The sequence below is a fragment of the Stigmatopora argus genome, chromosome 10 (assembly GCF_051989625.1).
Source record: "Stigmatopora argus isolate UIUO_Sarg chromosome 10, RoL_Sarg_1.0, whole genome shotgun sequence".
In the NCBI taxonomy this organism is placed as follows: Eukaryota; Metazoa; Chordata; class Actinopteri; order Syngnathiformes; family Syngnathidae; genus Stigmatopora; species Stigmatopora argus.
The window spans coordinates 890,001-915,962 of NC_135396.1; the positions used below are offsets into that span (position 1 = coordinate 890,001).

The following is a 25,962-nucleotide window of genomic DNA, read 5'->3' on the forward strand; positions in this document are numbered from 1 at the left end:
GGTGCTGGAGCCTATCCCAGCTGACTCCAGGCCAGAGGTGAGGGACACCCTGAATTGGTGGCTAGCCAATCGCAGGGCACAATGAGACAAACAACCAATCATTCGTAGCTAAGGGCAATTTTGAGTGTCCAATCTGCCGACCGTGCATTTTTTGGAATGTGGGAGGGAACCGGAGTACCCGGAAGAAAACCCACGCAGGCCCGGGGGTAACATGCAAAGTCCACACAGGACGACTGACCTGGATTTGAACCCAGGACCCCAGAGCTGTGAGGCTGACACGCTAACCACTCGCTCCACCGGGCTGCCCTGGCTATTTTTTTTTTTTATAAATTTGGACAAACAATTTATAAACATTAGAAAAAAAACATTCCTCAATAAGACTTGTGTTTTATAATCTATAAAAAATAGAATAGCATGCTGACGTCCGCCTATGGAGCCAAATACGACCCTCTGTGACCTTTGACCTCAATGTATTCAATGAATATTACATCTTAGATTAAAAAAATACATTTACATATCCTTAAATCATCCTTAGCGGTTTTGAAACAATATGAAACAATATTAATATTTTAATAAATATTTTAAATAAACTAAATAAATATAAAGGATGAGAAAATCACATAATAATGAATTAAAATATTCTGAAAAATAACAAACTACTCTGTGTGAAGTGCGGGTGTCTGTATATATTTTTCTCTACTCCCTAACTCCTCCCAAAAAACGTAACGCACCTTGTCGCTTTAACATTCCGTCAAATAGCGGCAAACTACCGGATCAGACTAACAAGCGCAATCTCAGCGAAATAAACATCTCGCGTACCATTCCGTGTTTCCGCAAAAACACCCGAGTCATCATTTCCCCAGATAAATGGCCCCACACCTAAACGCCATCCAATTTAGCGTGAAAAACTAGCTTGATAAACGAGCGACGTCTTCCCCCGCCGTGACTTTTATCGCGCAAGGGCCGGCGTACGAAGAAAAACAGCCATTAGCGACAAAGGCGCGCTCTCTCGGGCGCGTCATCGCAATTGGAAGTGGCGTATGCAAAGATGGCGGAGCGGGGGGGGAGAAGGGGGGGGGGTTCCAGACAAACAAAATAATAAAGGAGGCCAGGGCGCCGCTAGCCGGAACAAAAGAAGACAAACATGGCGGCGCGCGCTTTTGCCGGCGGAGTCGGCCGGCGCCGAGTTAAGGTCACCAGGGCTGAAAAGGTCGTGCAAGGGGGAAGAAGGGGGGTCCCTTCGTTTTTGGTGGCGTTAGCGAAGCGCCAGATACCGTCCAAGCATTCTCTCACTATTGATTCAATAGTGTCGGGCCGTCAGGGCCTTCAAGGCCTTCTCTGCTGGCCTAAGAAATATCTGAATCATATATTATATTTTGTCCATCAATACTACTTATTAAATAAATCCAAATTGTCTGTTAGCTTCCTTTCATTGCTTTTCCCCCTGGTTGCGCTGCTTCCAGAAGTGTGTTTTCATATTGAAACATTTAACCAATCACATATCAGCCATTATTTGTTGCCAGGGTCAGAAATCTGCCTCAAAGCCTTCACAATCAGTTCTGCAGGCTCTGCTGCATTAAACAAGCGTCGATAAGACTGTTGCTTTAACCAATCAGATTTCGAGTTGGCAACACCACAATGCCTTGTCGCAGGCGTAGGGATACGTCATCGCTTTCACCAACTATGATATAGCCATAAAATAGTTTTTGAGGGTTGGATTGATTCGTTGAAGGCGCTACGAGAAAATGCATGGACCGCCACTGCTATTGAATGTTTAGATTTGGACTTTTTGGGGTTTAAAGTTGGAAAAAAAATGGATGCCAATTAGCTACCAAAGGGATTTTAATTCAACTAAACACATTGGTTGCCATAGGCGTCCAATCTTTTTGGACTGGGAGCCAAGAAGTGAGCTCTAAAATGGATTGGACGCTAATGGCTAACGCCGAAATAATAAATAAATAAAATGATTGAAAGAGTGAGGAAACAAATGAACTGTCATAAATTAAAAGAACGTTCACTCATTCGCCCCTCCCAGTCAAAATGGATTGGACATGTAGTACTTCAGGAAGTAAATTGGACATCTATTGTTGTCAATAGCCGGTAATGAGTTCATTTTGCTTCACTTTTTTTTTACTGCTTGGATTTTGGATGGTTTGCTATTAATTTTGAGGGAAGACTTGTTTGTCTTTGGCCATTTCTATGTGAGTTCCTGTTGGTTTTGGCGCATTTTAAGGTTCGTCGAAGGCGCCGCTTTGACGACTGGGGGTGAATTAACAAATGTGATCGCCGATAGGAAAGGGAGAATGGTCAATTTGTGGATGCTCACCATTCGGTTGATTCGAACAAAGTCTTCGGGGGTGTCGGCCCAAGCCGGCAACTCCACGTGGCCCACCGCCACGCCGTCCTCTCGTCCCCCCAGATGGTAACCGTTGGCGTTGACCAGCATCTCCGGCAGGTAGAAGAACTCCGGGATCAGCTCCTGGGAGAACAACAATGACCGCAGAAGGTGACGAACGTGAAAAGAGCTTTTGTTTTTGTTTTTTTTAACACTTATTATCGAAGCGGCACGTGTTAGCGCGTTAAATGGAAGCGAGTCGTCGCCATCGTTGCGGAATGTGACAGCGGGAGAAGCGCCGACAACAGCTGCCGGGACGCCGTGCGATTAAATGGAACATGATGATGGACAAATTGGAATACGTGCTACTGGCCCTTTAAGAAACGCAAACTCGATTGTTTCGATGCGTGACCGGACGTTTGGTCGCCTGGACGTTTGGTCGCCCGGACGTTTGGTCGCCCGGACGTTTGGTCGCCCGGACGTTTGGTCGCCCGGACGTTTGGTCGCCAGACGTTTGGTCGCCCGGGTGAATATAATTTTGAGAGCTGGTATCAACAGTAGATATTTAGATATTAAACTCTCTCTCTCATGAATATAATTTTGAGAGCTGTTTTCAACAGTGTAAACTCATGTTGTCAAACGTCCGGCGACCAAACGTCCAGCGACCAAACGTCCGGTGACCAAGCGTCCGGCGACCAAGCATCCGGCGACCAAACGTCTCAGTACCGTTTCGATGGATGTCCCCATTCGGAAATCAGGTGCGATGGCGTCATTTTTTTTAGAAGATCGGAATCGGTCTGAAAAGATTGAATCTAATTTTCAGTCAAAATGATCACTCAATACCAAGCTTTCCATTCCAAATAAGTTGGACGCCTAGCTGATCGCATGGTTTTGAGAAAAATCAGGGTAAAAATGATCACGTTTTTAAAATATTTTCGGTTCGACATTCAAGTATGAACTCATTAGCTGCCACTCACGATGAGAGACGTCCAATGAAATTTGACCGGGGGGGGCTGGCAGCGATCGAACGAGGGTAACACTTACTTTTCATTTCCTGACACTTGCAATGTTTTCAATGGAAAGTTAAACTGTAAACGAATGACTTTTAAGAATCCATCTCTATATATTTTAAGTGCTTAGCAAGGGACGTCATAGTTTAAAAAATTGATTGGCAGCAATCGGAAATAACGCCAGATAATGTCATTTTCAGACCATTTTATTTTTGTATCCCGAATCGTCAAGCAGACCAAAATAGGAACCTCGCCTCTTAGTGAAAAATACCTCTTTTCATTGCAGACTCTCCGATATTTTTATGAATTATTACTATCTCGGCAAAGGCGCCATTGTAGTCGCGAGCGAAGATGCCAGCGGAAACAAAGGGCGTCGCTAGCGTGGCGCTATTTTGCTAACAACGTGCCGCGTGAGTGCGGCTGGCAGCAGGAGAGGAGAACTTGTGTCCCGACATGGAAAAGAAAAAGAGCGCATTTGAAGAGTGCTCTTGTCATTAATGCTTTATTAATTGCCCGCGGCTGGAGTGCGCGCGCTGGAAACGGATGACACTTTGAGGTCAGTGCCTGCTGCGAGCGTGCCGGCAAAATCAGCCGGCTTCAGCGATTTTTACTCTCTAATTTTTTTTTTTTTACCCTTCTAGAAGCCTTTGGTCCTTTGTTCCAGATTTCCTGATAGGAGATAGCTTTTTTTTCGTCTTTCAAGGTGGTGGAAATGTGGATTTTGGTTCCCAATCTGGCAACCGCATATTTTTTGCCCTGGATTCGTTAGCTGGGAAATGTATGGAGGGGAAGATGCTCAACTCGAATATCTTTTTATATAAGAGGAGTTGGTCGAGAAATGACGGGGAAAACAAATGTGAATTAGCGGGTTAGCGTGCTTTAACAAGGATGACGTAGAGAGGGCGGATGACTCAATGGAAAATGGCAATGCGGGTTGTGTTTGTCGTGTGATGCGTTGTAATGGAAAGAAATGAAAGTAGGTCAGAGAGGGAAGTCCTGAACAGCATGAAATTTCTAAGGAAGGAGGCAGGTCGGTGGGCGAGTGGTTAGCGCGTGGGCCGGGGTTCTGAGATGGAGTGTGACTTAGACGGACGGCAATGAAATTTGAGTGGCGTTCACCTTAACGTCGGAAGGGTCTCGCTGGCAGTTCCTCCACGATCTCGCGATGGAGGAGAAGATGCGGTCGGGGTGGTCCAATCGGTTATTGTTGGCGTCAAGAGACAAGCTGGTGAACGGCTCCTAAAAACACACAAGATGGGGCTTTTTTTAAACATTATTTATCAGAATTTGCACTTCAAACCCCACATTTTTTAACTTCACTCTCAGAATTTTCACTTCAAGCCCAAATGTTTTACTTCAACCCCCGAATTTTGAGTCCAACCTCCGAAATTTGAGTCCAAACCTCCAAATTTTGAGTCCAAACCTCCAAATTTTGAATCCCAACCTTCAAAATTTGAGTTCAACCTCCAAAATTTGAGTTCAACCTCCGAATTTTGAGTCCCAACCTCCGCAATTTGAGTCCCAACCTCCGAAACTTGAGTCTTAACCTCCGAAACTTGAGTCCCAACCTCCAAAATTTGAGTTCAACCTCCAAAATTTGAGTTCAACCTCCAAAATTTGAGTTCAACCTCCAAAATTTGAGTTCAACCTCCGGATTTTGAGTTCAACCTCCGGATTTTGAGTTCAACCTTCGAATTTCGAGTCCAACCTCCGAATTTCGAGTCCTACCTCCAAAATTTGAGTTCAACCTCCAAAATTTGAGTTCAACCTCCGAATTTCCAGTTTAACCTCTCAATTTTGAGCTAAATCCAAATTCTGTGATGAAATCATGACTTAATAGTCCGAATGTTCGCCTCTTTTTCTCGAGCCGAGGGCCGCCAGTCCAACGTGGAGGTTGCCAGAGAAGCTCCCGAGTTGATCAGCGACTCCGGCTACTAATCATGGAGAGGACTTCCACAAACAACCTCCTCTCCCCCCAGTAAACGAGGACCCGCGTGAGTGTGATGGACACGTCCGGGCGGCCTCGAGTCCAAACCGGCGGCCACCCCCCACCCCCGCAAATCATTACCCAGCCACTCTTTATTTAGCGCGCGTATGCCGCTTTAGTGGCCTGTGAAATCTGCTTTTTTTGTGTGTTCCGCCGTTGGAGACGTGACGGCATCATCGCCGGGGCTGACAGGCCAGGACGCGCCCACGCTGAGTGCGGAACGTGGAGGCGGGGGGGGGGGGGGGGGGGGGGGGGGGGGGGGGTTCAATGTTGGTAGGAAGGGCGTCGGGGGATGACGTCGGCCAGATTTAGGGGCGGGGTCAAAGTACAATTTGATGTTTGTTCTTAGGGAATTTAAACAGAATTCAGGTTGTTTGAGGAGTTATCCCGCAAGGGAGGGACTGTTTTTTGTTGTTGTTATGAGTCAGTGGTTATCTTTATTTTTGTGTTTTTAAATTAATTTGAAATTCTCCTTATCTTTTGAATGCTTTCATTAATCTTTTTTTTTCTTTTTCAAGAGGCCATTGCATTCTTTTTTGGTCGCCTTTTGACCAGGTAAAATTTTGAACATGTTTGGTTTTGTTCTTTTTTTTATTCCCAATTTTATTATTTAAACATTTTTTTAAAGTATTTGTTTAACCAATTTGCCCTTTTTTATACACTTTTTTATTTCCGTTTTCTTCATCACAAAAAGTCAACTCACCATCCTGATGAGCCAGTGCAGCGCGGAGGCGGCGGTGGAAGCGTAGCGCAGATAGTGGCACGGCGGCGTCCGCTCGTCCGCCCACGACTCAAAGCGCTCGGCGAAGAAGGCCGCGCGTTTGGGATTGAGCGCCCCCACCGGCTGAATGAAAAAAAAAACATCAACCATGAAGTCAATTGAAAGCCATCTTTCATTGTTACCGAGTTGATCAGCATCTGATCTAGTTTCAACCACAAAAAAATCTCACGATGCAATTCATACGAATCGTTTAAACGCTAAACAATGAGCCCCGATCTTATTTTGAAAGTTGAGTAGGGCGACTATAGTCCATAGACCATAGTAAACTTTCCCAACAAAGATTTAGCTTCTTTCCCGAACGTTTACGGCTAAAATGTAAAACCCACAATAACGAAAAAAGTCAATTTCTGTTCTGCTTCTACTAACAAGGGTCACGGGGGGGGTGCTGGAGCCTACCCCAGCTGACCTTGAATTGGTAACCAGGGTGTAAATAAAATGAACTAAATTCAAATGAATGAAAATCTAAAGGATGATAAAATGAAAACTAATCAATCAATAATTTTCAACCGTAACTATGCAAAAGCTCAATTACTATATCCATGTAGGGGCACAGTTGACCAAGTTTCTCAACATTTACTATAACATGCAAACTAGTAAAAAAAAAAAGAATCATAAAATGAGAAATAAAATACTGCAAGATAACAAAAGTGTAAACAACACCATTTCTACACGACGGACTACCAAAATAATGGATTCTGGCAGTGCTAGCTTAGATTTCGACTGTTTGCCAAAGTTTCCAGCGACGTTGACGGCGGGGCCCCATGTGTTGGCGGGGAAAGGGTCGCGGGGGTCAATGAGTGCGACTCTAGCCTCGGCGTGTCAGAGCTCATTACTCTCACCCGGCCTAAAAAAGTTCCCGCGGCTGTCCCAACCCCCTCCCTGAAAGCAACTTCTGTTGGTGGAGGGGCGGCAGGAGAGCCGAGCGTCCGCCGCCACATTTTCCGCTAAATCCCCCTTCCTAAAAAAATCCTCCCGTCCACGCTCGGACCTCCAAACCCGACTTCGGACGTCGGATACCGTTTCCAAGCTAACAACTAGCGCCATTATGCGTACGCTTAGCGGCCGATAAATTGCCTTCCCCGCCTTTTCAATCAAACCTGCCGATACCCGAGCCTGGCAGGCGCGCCGCCGCTCAATATTAATACACTCGGAGTGACCCAGTCGGTCGGGGTGAGGGATGACGGCTGGGCGTCGGGGGGAGGCTAATCAATGGCAGCTTTCTTAGCCCGGCGCGAGCTAACCAAAGCGCCCGCGTTACATCCGGAGAACTTTATTGAGATCCGCCTTGATTTACGAGGTGATAATCGCCCCGCGTGCGACTCGTCTTGCACACCGTGATAAAAAAAAAAAAACACTACTCAAGGTTGGCCTGCAGGCAAAAATAATCATTATTACTCAGATGCAGGAGAACGAGCTCGTTAGCGTTTGTTTTTAAACTGTCTTTTTAGATGGTTGACGGCCGTTGATGGTGATAGACGTCACATCTACCCGAACTAAGAGAGGCTGGCAAACGGAAAAGCTTGGGGGAAAAACGGCATTTAATTCTTCTGTGTCGTAGTGAAGAAAATAAATGACATTTTATCAATTCTGACATTTTAGCCAATCAAATGCAAGATGCCATATTGCCCAGATTGTATTATTACACCTAACCTTATTATAACAACTCCCCTCCCAATTAAAAGCGCAATGAAAAGGCTCAATCAAAGGCTTAATTATGAAATGTGAACCGATTTAGTTTTCCTTTCTCAGTTTCCTTGTCTGACCAAGTCTTGGTCTCGGGCGGGCTTTGAAGGGACGCCCAAATTTACACGGCGGGGACTCCAAGGAAACGTCAAAATCACACGGTCTGAAGGCAACTCAGAAGTTCGTATACGTTGGAAAGGGACAAAGTCAATAAACAGTCATTTTTGGCTTCCACGGAAAAGTCCAATTCAATTAAAGCTGAGGGAAGCTGGCATGTTTTCCACGCTTGGTTCGGGGAATGGACACTTTGCAGAGGGGGTGTCGAACTCGCTTGGGTTGACGGCTCTTATTTTTAAGCTTACTTGCTGGCCGCCACTAACGGCGCTAGACGTTCAATCCCTTTTGACCGGGATCGTCCGATTTGCGTCATTTTTGTAACATTTTGGATCATTTCCTATTGATTTTGAGGGACTTTTTGGCCAGTTCGATCGTTTGTCATGAGTTCATCGTTAGCCAAATTCCATATTGATAGACAAATGTTTCTCAGGGGCTGAAATGTCGAATTTCAATCATATTGCACCAAAAATGGCAGACATTATGGATCTTTTTCACGACAATTTCTTGAGATCTCCTTTAAAATTCCGGTTGCCAGATAAAAACTATCTTCGGGGGCTGGATTTTCACATTTCTAACACGTGAAACTTGACCACGTCGCACCAAAATGGCAGACATTATGGCTCAATTTTTTGGGGACGTTTTTGTGGTCCTCCTCATAAAAAAGTTCTCCTTTCAAAATTCTTGTTGCCACTTAAAACCATCTCCACGGGCTGGATTATTTTTCCACTCAATCCCAAAACAGAGCTTTCGACTCTCCGAATCGGAGCAGATTGGACATTTGGCAGGCCATTAATTCAATTTCCTTCGACGTCATAACACATAACCTACAAGAAGAAAAGATCCAAACTTGAACACCCGCACACGAGCGATCGTAATCCCACCCATGGCGGCGCACTTTAGATTTCACAAGGAATTACGCCAGAGCTCGTTTTTGACGTCACAGTGGTTTTTCGCCCGCCTCGTCAGAAAGCTCTCGCGTGCGATCGGCGAGGCGACCGCTCAAAACAAAGCAGATGTGCTCTACATAAGACAAAGTCGGTGGAGCGCGAGAGAGGGCCAAAGAAGGCGCCGTTCGGAAAAGGACGGAACAAATAATGGCGGAAAACAAACGGCCGCAAATGACAAGTTCTTGTTGCTTGGCATGATGTGACACGCCACCTTTTCACTGATTGGCTGAGAGCAATGGCATAGCTTAGAGGTGTCAGACTCGGGTTGGTTGGCGGGCCGCTTTAACGTCAACTTGATTTCACGTGGGCCGGACCATTTTAGATATAATATTTAGATTTTTTTTTATATAAACGGATTAAAAGAACTGGATTAAAAGCCCTGAATATTCATTTTTAATAGATTTTACAAAATGATTTTTGAACTAAAAACAGAAAAAAATGGATTAAAAAATGACAATTATTGATTTAAAAGGGGGAAAATCAGGAAATTTAACATACATCTATACCACATGTGTCAAAGTGGCGGCCCGGGGGCCAACTCTGGCCCACCGCATCATTTTGTGTGGCCCGGGGAAGTAAATGATGAGTGCCGACTTTCTGTTTTAGGATCAAATTCAAATGAAGAGTATAGATGTATATTAAATTTCCTGATTTTCCCCCTTTTACATCAATCATTGTCATTTTTAATCCATTATTTCCGTGTTTTTAGTTAAAAAATCATTTTGTGAAATCTAAAAATCTATTTAAAAAAGCTAAAATAAACATTGTTTTAGATCTATAAAAAAACTGAATATTCAGGGATTTTAATCCAGTTCTTTTAATCCATTTATAAAAAATATATCTAAATACTATATCTAAAATGGTCCGGCACACGTGAAATCAAGTTGACGTTAAAGCGGCCCGCGAACCAACCCGAGTCTGACACCCCTGATCTATACTCTTGATTTCATAATTTGGTCCCAAAACAGAAAGTCGGCACTCATGATTGACTTTCCCGGGCCACACAAAATAATGCGGGGGGCCAGATTTGGCCCCAAGGCCGCCACTTTGACACATGTGGCTTAGAGTAACTGAGCAAGAATGGCGGTGTTTGTTCCCAGATGGGGTTTAGATCGGGGAACTTTGTCATGTTAACAAATGTTCGCTTTCGCATTTGAAATCAATTGGACGTCAATTGCCATCAATGGTGCTGCAAAGTGCTAATTTTCTGTTCTCACGCTCCAAGCATGTCTAAACTCTGATCACATGTTTTAACGGCATTCCAGTGCGCAACATTACCGGCACAACAATGGCCACACATTTCCACGGAATGGGGTTTAGATCGGGGTAATTTGTCATCTTAGCAATTATCGGTTTTCCCATTTCAAATAGATGAGACATCTCATGTGTGAATCATCAGCATTTTTTGCCCTTACGCTTTTGCGCATGAACAAACTCTGATCACACGATTAAACAGCATTCCGGTGCGCAACATTAAGCGCGCAAGTATGGCTAAGTATGTGCTTTTCCCCAGGTTGCTTTTACATGATCACGGAATTCACTTTTGCAATAAGTCACACGTCTAAAACAGCATCAGCATTTTCCGCCAGATCTTTGTTAACTATGACTTATTTACAATGTTGACTACGACTTATAATGTTTACTATGTTGATGACGACTTATTATGTTTAATATGTTGACTACGACTTATGTTTACTATGTTGACTAGGACTTATTTATTATGTCTACTACTTATTTATTATGTTGACTACTTATTTATGCATTACTGATTCATTTATTGATCATCTATTTATTATTATTTAGTCATTATTATTATTTATAGATTATTTACCTGTTCATTTGTTGTTGTTGTTTTGTCTTAACAATAATTATTTATGTTGTTGACTATTTATTATGTGACTACTAATTCATTCATTATATATTCTTATTATTTATTTGTCTTTTGGTTTGTTGTAGTTATTTTTATGCTTCATTATGAAGCTTTAAATCTCATTATACTTGTATAATGACAATAAAAAGCATTCCATTTAATTTGTCATTATGTGACTGTACTTATTTATTCATTTCTTAATGATTGATTATTATTATTTGTATTCTTAGTTGTCTTTTTGTTTTTTTGTTTTTATTTCTGCACTTGGTGAAGCTTTAAATCTCATTATACTTATAGAATGACAATAAAAAATTAAATTAGTCATTTTAGCACTTTATCTACTTGTTATGTGACTACTTATTTCTTAATTATTGATATTTATATTATTATTTATTCTTATTATCGGTTTGTCTGTTTGTTTGTTGTTGTTATTATTTGTGCACTTGGTGAAGCTTTAAATCTCATTATACTTGCAGAATGACAATAAAAAAATACATTTGTCATTTGAGCACTTTAGCTACTTGTTATGTGACTACTTATTTCTTAATTATTGATCATTTATGATTTATTCTTATTATCGGTTTGTCTGTTGTTATTTGTGCACTTGGTGAAGTTTTAAATCTAATTATACTTGCAGAATGACAATAAAAAGCATTCAATTCGCTTCAATTTGCAACCAACGAGAACGACGATCGGCGTCGACGGCGCCGAAACGTCAGCATTCGCCGGATCGGCGCTTGAAAACGGCGCCTGATCAAGACGTCCCGTCACACGATTAAGCGGCTACGAGAAACGTCAGCCGTCTCCTCGTCTGTCAGCCGCTTGTCACATCAGGAGGAAATAATCATTACAAGCCGAGGCGCAACGCCGCCTGACGACCTGACATCCAAATATGCGGCGCCCGGGCCCGCGGGCCTGCGGGGCCTGCGGGCGGGCGGCGCTTTTCACACCCCAATGGATAAGCGAGCGGCAGGTAATTGTCGGAGAGCAGGTGAGGAGATCTGGCGGGGAGCAGCGGTTAAGTGCGGACGTTAAAACAATGCCGTCCGTCAAGCCGCACTCGGCCCGGAGCGTGACGAATCACACGCTAATGTGCTCGTCATGTGTGGGAAAAAAACACCAGCGCACGCACAGGTGTCGCTCGCTTTTTTTCCTTCACCCTATACCCTATATATTTTTCTCCCGCGGTGATAACGTGAGAATTAAGAGACGTTGCACTTTGTTTTAGTCATTGGCCAATGAGGTAAACAGTTAAAAATAACAGTAACATACGCAAGTAGAAGAGAAGTGAAGTTGTTATACAGTCTTCCCTCGATTATTGCGACTTCTCTTATCGCGAATTTACTACTTTGCGCTTTTTTCTGCTATTAATTATTTATATACAGTGGTACCTCTACATACGAGCAGCTCTACCTACGAGATGCTCAAGATACGAGGAAAATTTCGAGCAAATAATTCGCTCTAGATACGAGAAAAATTTTGAGATGCGACGAAAGCCAGGTGGCCATGACATGAGAGGCTGTTTATCATTGTAGCGCACTGTCTTTTTTGCGGCATCTCTTTCGTGTATAACAGATATCTACGAGCACTGAACGATTTATTCAGACGAGTTTCGACCAGGAAACGCACAACGCGCATGCGCGGGGGAAAAGAGGGCTTTCTGGGTAATGAAGTATACTCGTGCACACAACACCAACCGATAGGCAATGGCACCCTTTCTCAGAAAAAAACTTCATTACCCACCATCAATACGTGGGTAGGCTGTTATTCCTTCTTTAGCCTGTTAGCTCCCGCGATCGCTCATTCAAGACTACTTCTCGTTGGCAAGTGCTCGTGCGTTATCCTATTGGGAGGACATTTGTGTGCATCATTTTCGGAATATTTTGAAGGGAATACAACAGTAAACAGCCCATCGATGGCGAACGTGAGGGTGGAGGCGTGGCAAACCGCTAACCCGGAAAACGAAGGTAAAAAAAGATTAAAATAAAATTAGAATTCAGTTTTGTGTAAAGTTACATTAAACGTATGTTTGAGTGTCTGTATATATTAATCCAAGGTCATTTAAATTTGTTTGTTCGGTTACGAGTGCGTTGCCGTGGATTGAGAAGAAATAAAACATTTTTTCCAATCCAATATCCTGTTTTTGGTGTTTTTTCAGAGGGTTGGAACGAATTCATTTGTTTTTAGTTCATTTCAATGGGAAACGTTCGCTCGAGTTACGAAAAGATCGACATACGAGCTCAGTCCTGGAACCAATTAAGCTCGTATGTAGAGGTACCACTGTACATATATTTATATATTATTATAATTTTTTTTAAGTTCATAAAAATTTGAAAATCCACACTAAGACTTGTAAGCAGAAGCCACTAGGACTCTGAGGAAGAAAAAAAAGTTATAATAGGGGTGACGCTATGTACGCTGACTGTTGCGTATTTGAGCATTTGAGGTGGTCTTGGTTTCAGAAAAAAAATATGATTTGTCATTTAATAATTCACCTCAGCATTACATTTACTGATAAGAAAATGTCGGTATCTGCATCAGATCGGCATCGGCAAAACATAACTTTTTTCGAACAAATAATGGGCGGGAAGTGCAAAAATGAGCATTGGAATACCATTAATTTTAGTTAGCTCGTTGCTAGCCAATTGACATCGGAGCGAAATTGCCAGAAATTCCTTTTCTGACCTCTGTGACCTTTTACCTCACCCCATAAAATGGAATCACCTCTTCCATTCCATATAAATCTATTTACTAGTTTGAAATAAATCGTTTTTTTTTTTCATTTTTGCGTCATCTCCAAACCAAACGCACGCACAAACAGCCAGACGGACCCCGACCGAAAACGCCACCTCCAAATTTGTACGACAGAGAAAATGAAACCTCGGTCCTACCTTGGAGAGGTCGCGGAAATTAGCGGGCAGGGTGAGGTCCAGTTCCTGTGAGTCATAGCAAGCCAACACCCAGGGAAAGAGCGGGTACTGGTTCAGGTCGTTGTACGTCCTGCCTGGACAGAAAGACGGCACAAACCAAAAAAAAAGGTTAGCGGAAAAAAAAAATCCCATCCGAGCGCTCCCGTTAGCCCCGTCCGCCAGCTGGCCCCATCCGAGCCGTTCTGACGACCCCGGTATGGCTTTCAGATGGCCAAACGTGTCGGGAGAAACGCGTGGGAAGGTGGCGGGCGGGCGGGCGGGCGGGCGCCCTTTTTATTTTTTTTCTTGTTTGCTAGAGATGCGAAACAGCTGTGAGGTTAAAAGTGAGCTGTAATGCAAAAAAGCGTTTACCAACATTTTGGCGGCTGGGAAACACGGGCCAGTAATGACCGCAACTAGAAACAATGTGCATTTAGTGGCTTACACAAGACAAGTTTGATGTTTTTGAGTAGTTTTGAAACAGACTCGCGTCAAGCCATCGGAATGGAAAGATGTTAGAAAAAGCATTTTGGAATGAACTCATTGGCTGACATTGACGACGAGGGGCGTTTAATGATTTTGGCTAGGGGGAAATGCCAATCATCGATTTTTTAATTGAATTTTTTACCCTGTTTTCTTAAAAAAAAAAGCTAATTTATTGAAGCTTTTTAAAAGAAATTTGCTTTAAAAACTGTTGTTTTGGTAACTATACATTAATTTATTTTGTTGTTGATTTATTTTTTTAGGCATTTTTAAAATCATTTTGGAGAGCTTTTGTTTTGAATCAATTATTCAGCCACTTAAAAATATCTTCTTGATTTTCTTTTATTTCTTATTTATTATGATATATTTCTTTTCTACTTTACATATTAATTCAAGATATTTTTCTTTTTTTATAGGCTGTCATTTAAAAAAGAAAACATTTGGTCACATACTTACAAAAAAATAAAAATAAAACGTCATCAAAAATCGGGCCCGACCACATATATATTATTTTATTTTTGTTTGCTACCAATGACAGCGATAGATATCCGAACCATTTTGACTGGGAAGGCTGGCATTAATTGTTTTTAAGGGCTACAAAACAAAAACAAAAAAGAAATTTAAACCAAAAAAAAAACATTTTTAAAAGTATTTTACACATTTTTTTTAAATAGCTGCAATGCAACAAAATACAAGACAAGAATCTTGTAAGAATGTAAATTTTCAAATAAATTCATTGGCGATGTATCGAATTAAAAATCTGCATCTGCAGTGCCTCAAAATCGCGCAAAAAATACGTTATTGTAACAAATCCCCGCCAGCGCAAAAAGTCCTCCATTTCAAGTACTCAAGTGATGCTGGCCTGGAAAAAAAACGTGATATGCAGCATTTAAATTATGCGAATAAATCAAGGAAAAAAGGTTAGCATTTTATCATCCCCCCGAAAAGGTGACATTTGGAGTCGCGCGTAGTTTGGAAGCATCATCGGCGCTCAGGCGGCAACCGCGTCGTCGGGGCGCCGAGTCGGGAGTGTCAGGATGTTAATAAGCACCCAATAGTGGTTAATTAGAAGAGCGCGTCCCCTTCGCACCTCTTCCCGGCACTTCGTCACCCCCGCAGCCCGACTGTCTTCTCCTCCTACTGACGTGGCTGACAGCCCGGGTCATTACTGGGGGATTTTTAAAAAATAATAATAATAAATTTGCTGCATGTTTTTCCTTCCGTCTCGGTTTGGCGTCTAATTAGCTGACAATAACGTACGAGCCAGTGGCTAAATATAAATATGCACGGCGGCGGCGGCGGCGGCGTGACACCCTTACGGCGAGGCTCGCCGCCGTCAGATCAGATCCGGGCGTCTTCGATGGGTGCTCTCGACGAGCCCAATTAACGTTGGAGAGCGCCTTTCAAAACGGCTGGAAGCGGGGCGGCCGCCGGCCGGCCGGCGACGTCGCCGCGGTTTATTGATGGCGGCGGTCGGCGGGCTAGCGCGCGTGCGGTCAAGATAATTGCTTTCGACGGAACGCGTTCCGTTCGGATGAACTCTTTCCGGAATTGGGACAAAAAGAGTCCAAATCAATACGTTTGACTGACGGCACGGCGCGGAACGTGGCGTAAAAAAAACGTCAGGTGTCCAAAACGTTGCCATAAACAATACGGTAGAGCGAAGCCTTGCCTGGTGGACTTTCGTCATGATGAGCTTCAGCTAATTTTATGGAGTTAGCAGCTGATATCTGATTTCAAAATGAATTAAAAGTGAAATCTCAGTTCACAGAGTCTAAAACTGTCACCGTTTCCACTTATTTTAGTTTTCTAGTCTTTCAAAATCTCCTTTTCAGACTCGTTAGGTTGCCATTATTGAGTATGAGTTGGATTTTTAAAGGGACAGTACATATTAATTAAGATGCTAATTGATAGAGTTTGAGTTTGATTATTAAAGGGAGAGTACATATTAATGAAGATGCTAATTGGTATTGAGTTCCAGATATGTGAAGGTGCATTGGCTAATGTATCACTCTTTCTGAAGGGAACTACACAGTCACCTCTAGAGCCAGCTCTTGTTGATGTCACACATTATTTGATTGTTTTCAGTCTGAATTTGGGTGTTGGTCCCAGAATTCTGACTTTATTTGGTTTTGGGCACTGGGTTTTTTTTAATTTAACAGGACTTATTTGAAGTCAGGAACTGGAAGGAGCCTCACCTGCGATGGTGTTGAGGAACATGAGGTACTCAAAGTTGGAGATCTCTCTCCTCTGCCAACGCTGCGTCATGTTGGACGACTTGAAGAGTTGGCGAGGGCTGGCCAGCGAGACCCGCCTGGAAAATAACCAAAACCAGGTGTCATTTAGAGAGCAGAGCGCATTGATTCACGAAAATGCAAACGTCTCAGGGTCTGAGTCACGTCTGGACGGGTTTTTTTGAACGTCAACGACGAAACGATGAGTCACCACCGAATCCATTGGAGCGAGGTTTGGATTGGAGCCTGCGAAACTGAATTTGTCATTTGAGAGAAAGCTTTGGGGAAAGGGTCCGCTTTGCGGGAACATTTTGGGGAAGGCCCTTCGCTCCTGCCAAGCAAAGTCCGCTCCGCTTTGAAAATGTCTGGCGGGGAATTTGTCAAATGATGCATGAGTAAATGTCGGGGCGAAAACTCTGCGGTCGGCGGGGTGTCTTGTCTGTCTGTGGAATTAGGTCACCCCGTCGAGGGTCAACACACCACAAAATGACCCAGACAGTAGGTGCCGTATTTCTCTGCCAAATTTGGTGACAATCAATGGGACGTTAGCATATACTGTTGTATGCTAGTCATTTGTTTGTGTTTTATTATTATTGATTGTTTTGGGAGCATGCTAACTTCAGAAATGGTCAAGTTTAACAAGGGTTGCTAGGACGAATAATTGGTTAATGTTTTTTTTTGGAGAGAGTGTTAGCTAAAGGTCAATTATGTTTGTAACATAACCACCAGAATTCGTGAATTCACATCTAGCGCTTCGTTAGCTACAACAATGACAGTACGAACACATGGCCATGAATAGCGTGCTAGCGTGCCTAGCATTAGCATGCGAGCAGAGTGCAAAAATTTGCAGCCATCGGATTATTTTCCAAAGAATTGACAGTGAAATGTTTGCTAGCTTTACAAAAGATCTTGCCATTTTTTTTAAATTTTTATAGTTTGGTAAATCTACCTGTCTTGAGGAAGGCCGTAACTGGTCCCGACCCCAACTTGCGGAAGGCTCAGGACCGCTTTCTTTACCGTGGCCTGGTCGGGAAAGTTGAAGAGGACGGATGCTGCAGGGAAAAAAAACTGGATTTGAGCACGGAAAGGATGGAAATGAAAAGGTAGCGAGTGGGATTGAAACATCCGTACTTCTGTTGGCCATGAAGACCTCCATGGCCGTGTTCTGAAGCAGGTGACGCCGGGAGAAGACGGCGCGGATCTCGCTGAACATCCATTTGCCGTGAAGACCTTCCGTGTAAGCCAAGACCTACGGTGGAAGACAGCCCAAAAAAATTAAAAATTGGCTTTTCAAATGTATTTGTTTACATTTGTGAGCATTAACTCAGTTAGTTTGTTGTTTTTGTTTACATTTTGAGGTATTAACGCATTAGCTAAGATATCCCCTAACCACTTTGACTGGGAGGGCCTGAGTTAAGATAACAAGAAACAAATAATGAACAAATATATTGCCAGAAATTATACATATGTTTTATATTTCCGTGTATCTACCAAACGTCCGCTCTACCAAACGTCCGTTCTACCAAACGTCCGTTCTACCAAACGTCCGTTCGACCAAACGTCCGTTCGACCAAACGTCCGTTCTACCAAACGTCTTTCGACGAAACGTCCGAGTACCCTCTAATCAGTTTGTCTGCACATCATTGGTAAAAAAAATGAAATAAAATAAAAATGCTTTTTTTTTTTAAAAGGCATTTGGATATCCTTTTTCCCCCGCTAAATCAGGTGAGTCACCTGCAAAAAAAATGTGACGCCAAGACCATTCAGAGACACCATGTGGTGTGTGACATCTGAAAAAAGAAAACAATCAATAACCGCATGGGGCAGACAAAAGGACGGCTGGCCAAAGTAAGACAATAGTCCTGACAGGTGAGAAGGCCCCCCCAGCGGCACCCCCGCTTTTTTCCATCTCGCTTCTCTCGGAACAATTTTGTCCCGCAGCGACCTCCAGGGCTCGCCGGGTCATCACGCCGCCGTCTCTTGTGAGGCCACGTGTGAGAATAAAGATACAACGGGTAAGACCCGGGGTCTTTACATCTTTTAGCGCCATTGACGACGATAGTTGTCTCATCCTTTTAGCGCGGGAGGGCTAGCAATAGCAAAAAAAGGGGAGAAATTAGACTCCATCTCGGACCTCATTCAAAAAGCAAATTTAGAAAGATAAGTTCTAATGATGATGACCTAAATATTAGGAAATTCTTACAAAATGTGTTTTTAGCATTGGCAAAACAAGCAAATTCAACAGAAAACAATTTGGATTTTAGTTGGAAGTAACTATTTATTAACTACTCTTGGTGGGTATTGATGTTTATTGCAATGTTTGTTGATGAAAATCGTTTAAACATTTTTTTTATAAACATAATTTTGTACTTGGAAAAAATGGGACTTGTTTTTTGTGGCTTGGTTGAAATCAGGCTTTTATCGGATGATCATAGCTTTGATAAAAATGGGGGGTAAAAAGACATTTGGATAGCCCTCCTAAATATTATATTTTATTACTATTATTATTTTTCTTTTGAAATTTTAAAAAAATATATTTTTTATTGATTATTCATCTGTTTGTTTTTTTGTTTGTTGTTGTTATTTTTTCACTTTGTGGTAAAGCTTTAAATCGGATCGGAAGTCGGTATCGGCAGAATCAGGTGACTGGAACGAGCGTGCCATAATATGCCATCGGGACATCTCTAGTGTACGATAGTTCTTTTACGGGAATGAGATGTTCCACTGGGTCAGCTCGGAGACTAATGCTCATTTAAAAGAGAGTTGTGGAAGTGGGGGGGCTTGGGGGGCGGTTGGTTGTGGTGGTGGTGGTGTTTGGGGGTGGGGGGGGTTACACGCGTGTGGGCCGGCTGCCTTAATTTCTCCACGGAATAGCCGGCCGGCCGACCCCGCCGCCGCCGCTCGGCTCTCTGGAGCTCAATTAAAATTGGATTAGATGGAGATAGCGGACGTGCAGTGCGGCATTTCCTCCAGGGTAATGCCCCCCACTCCCTTGCTCCCCAGCCCCCCCGACACACGTCCACAAACCACCTCTACATCCCCCTCGATGCAGCAACTCAAACAGTTGTCATAGCGACAGCGTGGCCCAGAGGAGGGGGCGGGGGTCCACAGCAGGTGAGGGTGCCTCTCAGACGCCCTCGAGTCGTAGAAGTTGACTCGACGGCCGCCATTGACAGCGCCGGACGTCTGATCTGTTTTGACTGGGAGGGGCCAATGTGGGTTGAACGACTACTGTTGTCAATGGCAGCCAATCAGATGACGCCTCAAAATAAATCGATACAGTTACTATACAACACCTTACAAAATGATTTTGTTCCAGAAAAGGATTCGTAAGGTGATTTTTTTTCGTAAGTAGAGTCACTTTGTAAAAGGCCCAATTTGGTCAATTCTAAAGCCATCAAAAAAGTACTATAACAATGTTGCATGAAATGTGTTAAAAGTGACAGAAAATGATGAAATTATGAAAATGAATAAGACATGCAAATCATTACTGAGAGAAAACAGTTACACACACACAACTCGATTGTACTAAAATTGTTAGATGGGTTCAGGCCAGATTCCATTGCGCTATCATTTCATTTTTTTTTCTTATCTCCTCATCATAACTTGAATTTTCCTTTTGTATTAAGAGACAAAAAATTCACGTAAAGGTGTTTTGTAACTTGGTTTATATTAGTTGAGGGACAATTAATCACCTGATTTTAAGAGTACCGACCCAATTTAATCAATAATCAGTCGATTTTTTTTACTAAACTTATATCCCCCTTATGTCACTATCCTAACAACATCTAATTTTGTTGAATTGTAACCCGTCCCATGTATTTTTTTTCTAAATGTGACATGCTAGAGTGTTTGATTTATTGGCAATCGCGTGTTGAGGATGTACAATGAGTTTGGATTGGATGTGTTTATCGGTGTTCTATTTTTCTATTTGCGCCCTCTCCGGCCACCGGCCTGTCCAAGTGAACATTTCTCCGGCGTGACAAAGCGCGGGCCAAAGGGCGATCTGTCAACAAAAGGGGGCTAAAGACAAAGCCGGGGATGGGGGGGCTTCAAATAAAAAAAAAAGCTGATTTCCAACAGCCTCAATCAGAAGATTTGTCATAACAACAAAGCTTTGTCGGCGTGGCGAGCGTGGCGAGCGTGGCGAGCGTGGCGAGCCCCCTCCTCGTGTCGCCTTGACAAAGCCCAGCGCTGGTGTTTTTTTTCTCCGTCTTTCTTTCTTTTTTTTTTGTCGGGGAGGCCCAGCTGTAAAAAATGCCATTTAATGAACCTGTCTGCCGAAGCCGTCCCCTGCCTGTCAGAGGTGTCAGGCGCTGACGAGCGGCGGGCGGGCGGGCGGGCGCCGGGGAAGGGCCGCCTCCAGTCACAGACAGGCCTGCCAGCTGGAGGCTTCGGCCCCAATCTAATCACGCCACCAGGAAGGGGACCCGGCACCCAGCGCACGCCGCTCAGCTCGGCTCAGCTCCGATCTGCTCTCGGTCTGTCACGCGCGGGGTGTGGGGGGGGTTCAGCGGGGGGACCCCGGCCTTTTGTTTCCGCCCGGGTCATTAGGAAACCCGCGCGCATGCGCCCACAAGGGGCAGGCGGACCTCGGAAAAAAAAAAGAGGCTTTGGCATAGGAAAGCAACTTTGACTTTAACAGGGCTGCCTGATAGTCTTTGGTTTCCATTACGCTTATACTACCAGAGTGTAGGGGGTGCTGGAGCCAATCTAAGCCAAGTTCAGGCCACACGGGGCGGGTGGACCTTGGAAAAAAAAGCCGCTTTGACGTAGGAAAGCAACTTTGACTTTAACAGGGCTGCCTGATATTCATTGGTTTCCATTACGCTTATACTGCAAGGTTGGCAGGGGTGCTGGAGCCAATCCAAGCTAAGTTTAGGCCACACGGGGCGGGCAGACTGCGTAAAAAAGAGGCTTTGACGTAGGAAAGCAACTTTGACTTTAACAGGGCTGCCTGATAGTCATTCGTTTCCAATACGCTTATACTACAAAGGTGGAGGGGGTGCTGGAGCCAATCTAAACCAAGTTCAGGCCACACGGGGCGAGCGGACCGTGTAAAAAAAGACACCGACTTTAACAGGACTGCCTGATATTCATTCATTTCCGTTATGCTTATACTACAAGGATGGCGGGGGTGCTGGAGCCAATCTAAGCCAAGTTTAGGGAGTAGGCGGGGTCAGCGTGGATTGGTGGTCAGCCAATTGCAGGGCGCTCGGAGATAAACAAGCAGTCACATTCATAGCTAAGGGCAATTTAGTATCGTGTTAGCCTAGCATGCATGTTTTTGGGGGAGAAAGCCCACACAAGCCCGGGGAGACGATCCGAAGTCGACGCAGGAAAGTTGGAACCTGGGATTCGAACCCTGGAGCTCAGAAGTGCGAGGCCGAAGCGCTAACCACTTGTCCACCGCGCATAATAGAAGCATGGTGTATGGCAAAGACTCATATTTTCAAACACTAGGTCTGCTAACTCAATAGATGAGACATCTACTTCTAATAAATTGATTTAAATTCACATCCCAGATTCAAAAGTGAGCGAACACTCTAGGAAACAACGCTTTGAATTTGTCTGCTTAGACCGAACCTAGTTGATTCTTGCAATGAGCTGAAGAAATACAAAAAAAAACAATCTTATCTACATATCACAGCCAAGCGCGTTGACAGACGCGATGAAGAGGCGGCGCAGGTGACGGCGGCGTTTTAACCCACATCCGCCGGCGTAAGCGACTTTCAAAGGCGACGCGGCGGATGGTAATCACGCGCGACTGCCCGCCGGCTTTAACTACACATTGGCTGAGACGGCGTGATGGATGTTATTAATAAATCTAACGGGGGAGGAAATCGGAGCGCGATTGTCTGCAACGAGAGGCGGATTTCCTCGCAAGAATACAATTGGGTGTGACGGATATACTTATAGGAGACGGCGGAGCGTCGTGACACGCCGCGTCACCCAACTCCCGCGTTTGGCACATTTAGCTAATGGGCTTCCGCCGGAAATTTTTGGAGTCTGATTAACATTTAATTAAAAAATATTTTGTTTTTTGGGGGTGTCAAAGGCTGGGTGAGCTGACTCACAAACAAATATTAAAATAAATGAAATAAACACTAAAATAAGATTTTTAGATAGAATTCAAAGTTAAATACAATTGAACATGCCAAATGATAAAAGCCACCCCCATATTACGAACAATTTAAATTAAGCAATGCTTTCGAGTCCCACTAGAGGGAGCCCGCAATTGACGAGTACTATGCATCTTATACCTCACTTTTTTCACATGAAATACTTTCCAGGATAAAAAATATGACTATTCATTAATCAACATAACTACTTCCAAAATTCAAAATGACAATTTTTTTTACGACATAGCACTCATATTTGAATTGAGAAATGCTGTCGAGTACCACTAGAGGGAGCCCGCATTTCACGAGTACTATGCATCTTATACCTCACTTTTCAAAACAAATACTTTCCAGCGTACAAAATATGAATATTCATAAATGAACATAACTACTTCCAAAATTCAAAATGACCCAAAAAATTACGACATAGCACTCATTCAAATTGAGCAATTCTTTCGAGTACCACTAGAGGGAGCCCACATTCGACGAGTACTACCAGTTACATACATTACTGTTTTCCAACAACAAATACAGTCAGATTCCAAAATACATCATTTCTTCCTTCCCATGTCGACAATATACTCATTAAAATTCAATAAATAATGCCATAGCACGCTCCTATTTCAACTATGTGTGTTTTTTTCCCATTCTAAGTTGGGAACGCTTTCCCTCAGGTGATCTGAAAGTTCCGCCGTGGCGTTTAACTTGAACTAAAACAGAGTAGACAGCAATCTCCACACATTGGCATTAATCCATTTTTCCACGCCGCCAAGAATTAGCGCATCAAAAGCTCGTCGCCATCGGATCCTTCGCTCGCTGACAACTCTCGGCGAGTCTATTGCAAAATATCGTAGATATGAATGCGCCGCCGCCGCCGTCCTTTCCGCTCCGGTTGAGGCCCGTGTCGCCCGTCCGATGAAGTGGCGGCGGCGGGCTCCCTAAGCAGGTATCGGTCGAGGGGGTTGTCCGGATTTGCATAATCGCTGTCAGGCTACATTTGGGCGCCAGCCGCAGCGTGGCGGGATGACACGGCGCGGGACCGCCGGGATCAAGCGGATGAATATGCATTCCATTGGCTGACACTTGACTGGCCCGCACGTCCGTTCGACTTTGTCAATGGCGCGTTTACGTCAGACGACAAATTTGGCGGGCGTTAAGCGACGTCGGCGAGGTGGGGGAGGGGTTCGCCTTTTTTTTTTCGACTTTGATGGCGGGATTTTCGGGTAAAAGTGTCGGAATTGGAAACGCAGACTCGGATGTCGTTGACGCTTTGTTTGGTCGTGGATGAGTTTATCATTAGGCGTCCAATCCATTGGGAAATATTAATGGTATTACAATTTAAAAAAATGATTTTTTAAAAGAAACAGATCTTGACTAAAACTATAGCAAAGTTAGTTTAAAAAAAAGTCAAAAATTCCATATAAGGAGATGGAATAGCGTCACACAGCTAGCATATTTGTTGCTAAATTTGGATTGAAAAGTGTATTTAGCAATTCACCCCCCTCCGAGTGAGTGCAAAGATATTTAAGTGTGTTGTAGTTATAAAAAAAAAGGAAGCAGGGAAGACTTTAGCGAAGCCATCGAGGAGATAAACGGCTTGAGGACTTTTTAGTTTAAGGAGCTTGAGGGCAAGCTTTTCTTAATGGGACTTTTTCCAGCGACTTGTCAGCCTTAAGATGACGGAAATCTTTCCAAGCGGATCGCTTTTGATCCCGCCTCTACAAAATGGCGGATAGCGAGAGAAACGAGAGCCAAGAATTGACTGCCACTCAATTACCGTAGTTTCCAGACTATAAGTACCGTATTTTCACGACTATTCGGCGCATCGTATTTTTAGCTGCAGTGTCAATAACGAGTGCTATTTCTGTATTTGACACACAAAAGGACGCACCGTTCTTTTAGACGCAGCCAGGCATGGCTTATATATATATTATTCATGGATGATTATCGAACCGTAATAGCGCTGTCTACGGAAGCAACCCCAGACGATATTTCCGGTGCGCAGTGACTCCTAATTTTCCGTGTCCGAATTGAACAATTGTCCATCGAAAACGCTGAGTTTAATACGTTCGTCCAGGCGGCCACAATCCATTTGCAAATAGTTACGCTAGCTAGTAGCTAGCCTAACTATTCCAAGGCTGTCTTCCATGCTTCGCAACTGTGTTGATGCCGATCGCCAGGCCACAATACATTGGGTGTATTGACAAAAAAAACTCAGCAGTCACTGCGCAGTACTTTATCTACGGGAAAATAGTCGAGTTGTGGCTGCTTGCCGTAGTTGTCCTATCGACTGATTTATTTTATTTTATCGTGATAACAATTTTAGTATTGGGCCATATATAAAGCGCACTGGATTATAAGGCGCACTGTCTATCTGGGAGAAAATTTAAGACTTTTATGTGCGCCTTATAGTCGTGAAAATACGGTAACACTTTTTGATACTCAACTGTGACATGTTTTATTTTCTCTGACCTCCTGTTATGTTTTTTTAGTCTATAGTTACCAGGAAAACAGTTTTCCATGTTACTATTCTTACTTTAATGTATGTTTGTTCTTTATTTTTGATCAAATAAAAAATTGCCCTCCGAAAAATGCGACTTATATGTACAGTGATACCTCAACTTACAAACGTTTCTACTTACGAACTATTCAGATTACAAAAATTTGGTCGCAGATGCAAAATCTCCAAAAACATCAACAAACATAACTTCATGTATCCTGTAGGATTTTTTTTTTTTTTGGGGGGGGGGGGTGTCAAAAAGGTTGCCAACCCCTAGTTTAGTTTGTAGTGTTGGGGACATTGGAACGGATTGGGAGATTTACATGTAAAATGTGTCTCTACTTACAAAAAAATGGACCCTTTTCTATATATTTTTTCCCTCTTGTGTATTCTAGAGCCTGAAAAATACGGTAATCTGGTCTGGCTCACCTTTTTTTAGCCCCGGGTTAAAGACCCTCATCCATTATCCTCACCGTATTCACCGGCAATCGCTTGATAATACGCCCCGCATTTGATATAATTCTCAGTGTCACCTGCGGCGCTCCCGTCGGAGTGGACGCCCTTTGAGGATTATGGCGGGTGACAACGCCAACGGGAGCGTGGTGGTTTTCGCGGGCGAGCGGTATAATTAGTTCGACTTATCTGCAAGTGGTGGGATAAAAAAAACGGAAAAAAAAAAACAGAAAAGTGGAACAGGTTTCTTATCGGCACCGCCGCATTTGAGGGGGGCTTGTAAATGGAAATGAGAGCCTTTTGTCAGGCTCCGTCACCCCTCGGGGGCTGAGCGGGGCGAGCCCGCCGAACGATAATCCGCCACTGGAGCGCGCCCGATAATTTGTACGTTATCCTCGTGTAATGATAGCGTTAAAGTCTTTTCACGCGGGCTAATCCCGCCGCCTCGCCGGGGAATGTCGGAGGTTTGCTAGCGGGCCGCTAGTTAGCGTGCCCTGCTAAAAAAAAACAACGATATGGATAAAACGGGGA

At 43.7% G+C, this 25,962-nt stretch overlaps 1 protein-coding gene across 2 annotated transcripts in view; it reads right to left on the reverse strand.

Moving 5' to 3' along the window:
* Positions 1-25,962, reverse strand: part of LOC144083292 (neurobeachin-like) — a 120,616-nt gene that overhangs the window by 9,649 nt on the left and 85,005 nt on the right. Inside the window, exons 1-8 of one of the 2 annotated variants that reach the window (XM_077611006.1) lie at positions 25,408-25,635; positions 17,488-17,605; positions 17,306-17,408; positions 16,321-16,436; positions 13,622-13,734; positions 6,036-6,176; positions 4,465-4,584; positions 2,327-2,479 (exon numbers count right to left, since the gene is read on the reverse strand). In XM_077611006.1, the coding sequence (XP_077467132.1) occupies positions 2,327-2,479; positions 4,465-4,584; positions 6,036-6,176; positions 13,622-13,734; positions 16,321-16,436; positions 17,306-17,408; positions 17,488-17,569 (828 nt within the window). In that variant the 5' untranslated portion in view covers positions 17,570-17,605; positions 25,408-25,635. Of the gene's footprint in view, positions 1-2,326; positions 2,480-4,464; positions 4,585-6,035; positions 6,177-13,621; positions 13,735-16,320; positions 16,437-17,305; positions 17,409-17,487; positions 17,606-25,407; positions 25,636-25,962 lie in introns of those variants that run through there. The other variant, XM_077611004.1, reaches the window with a different exon arrangement.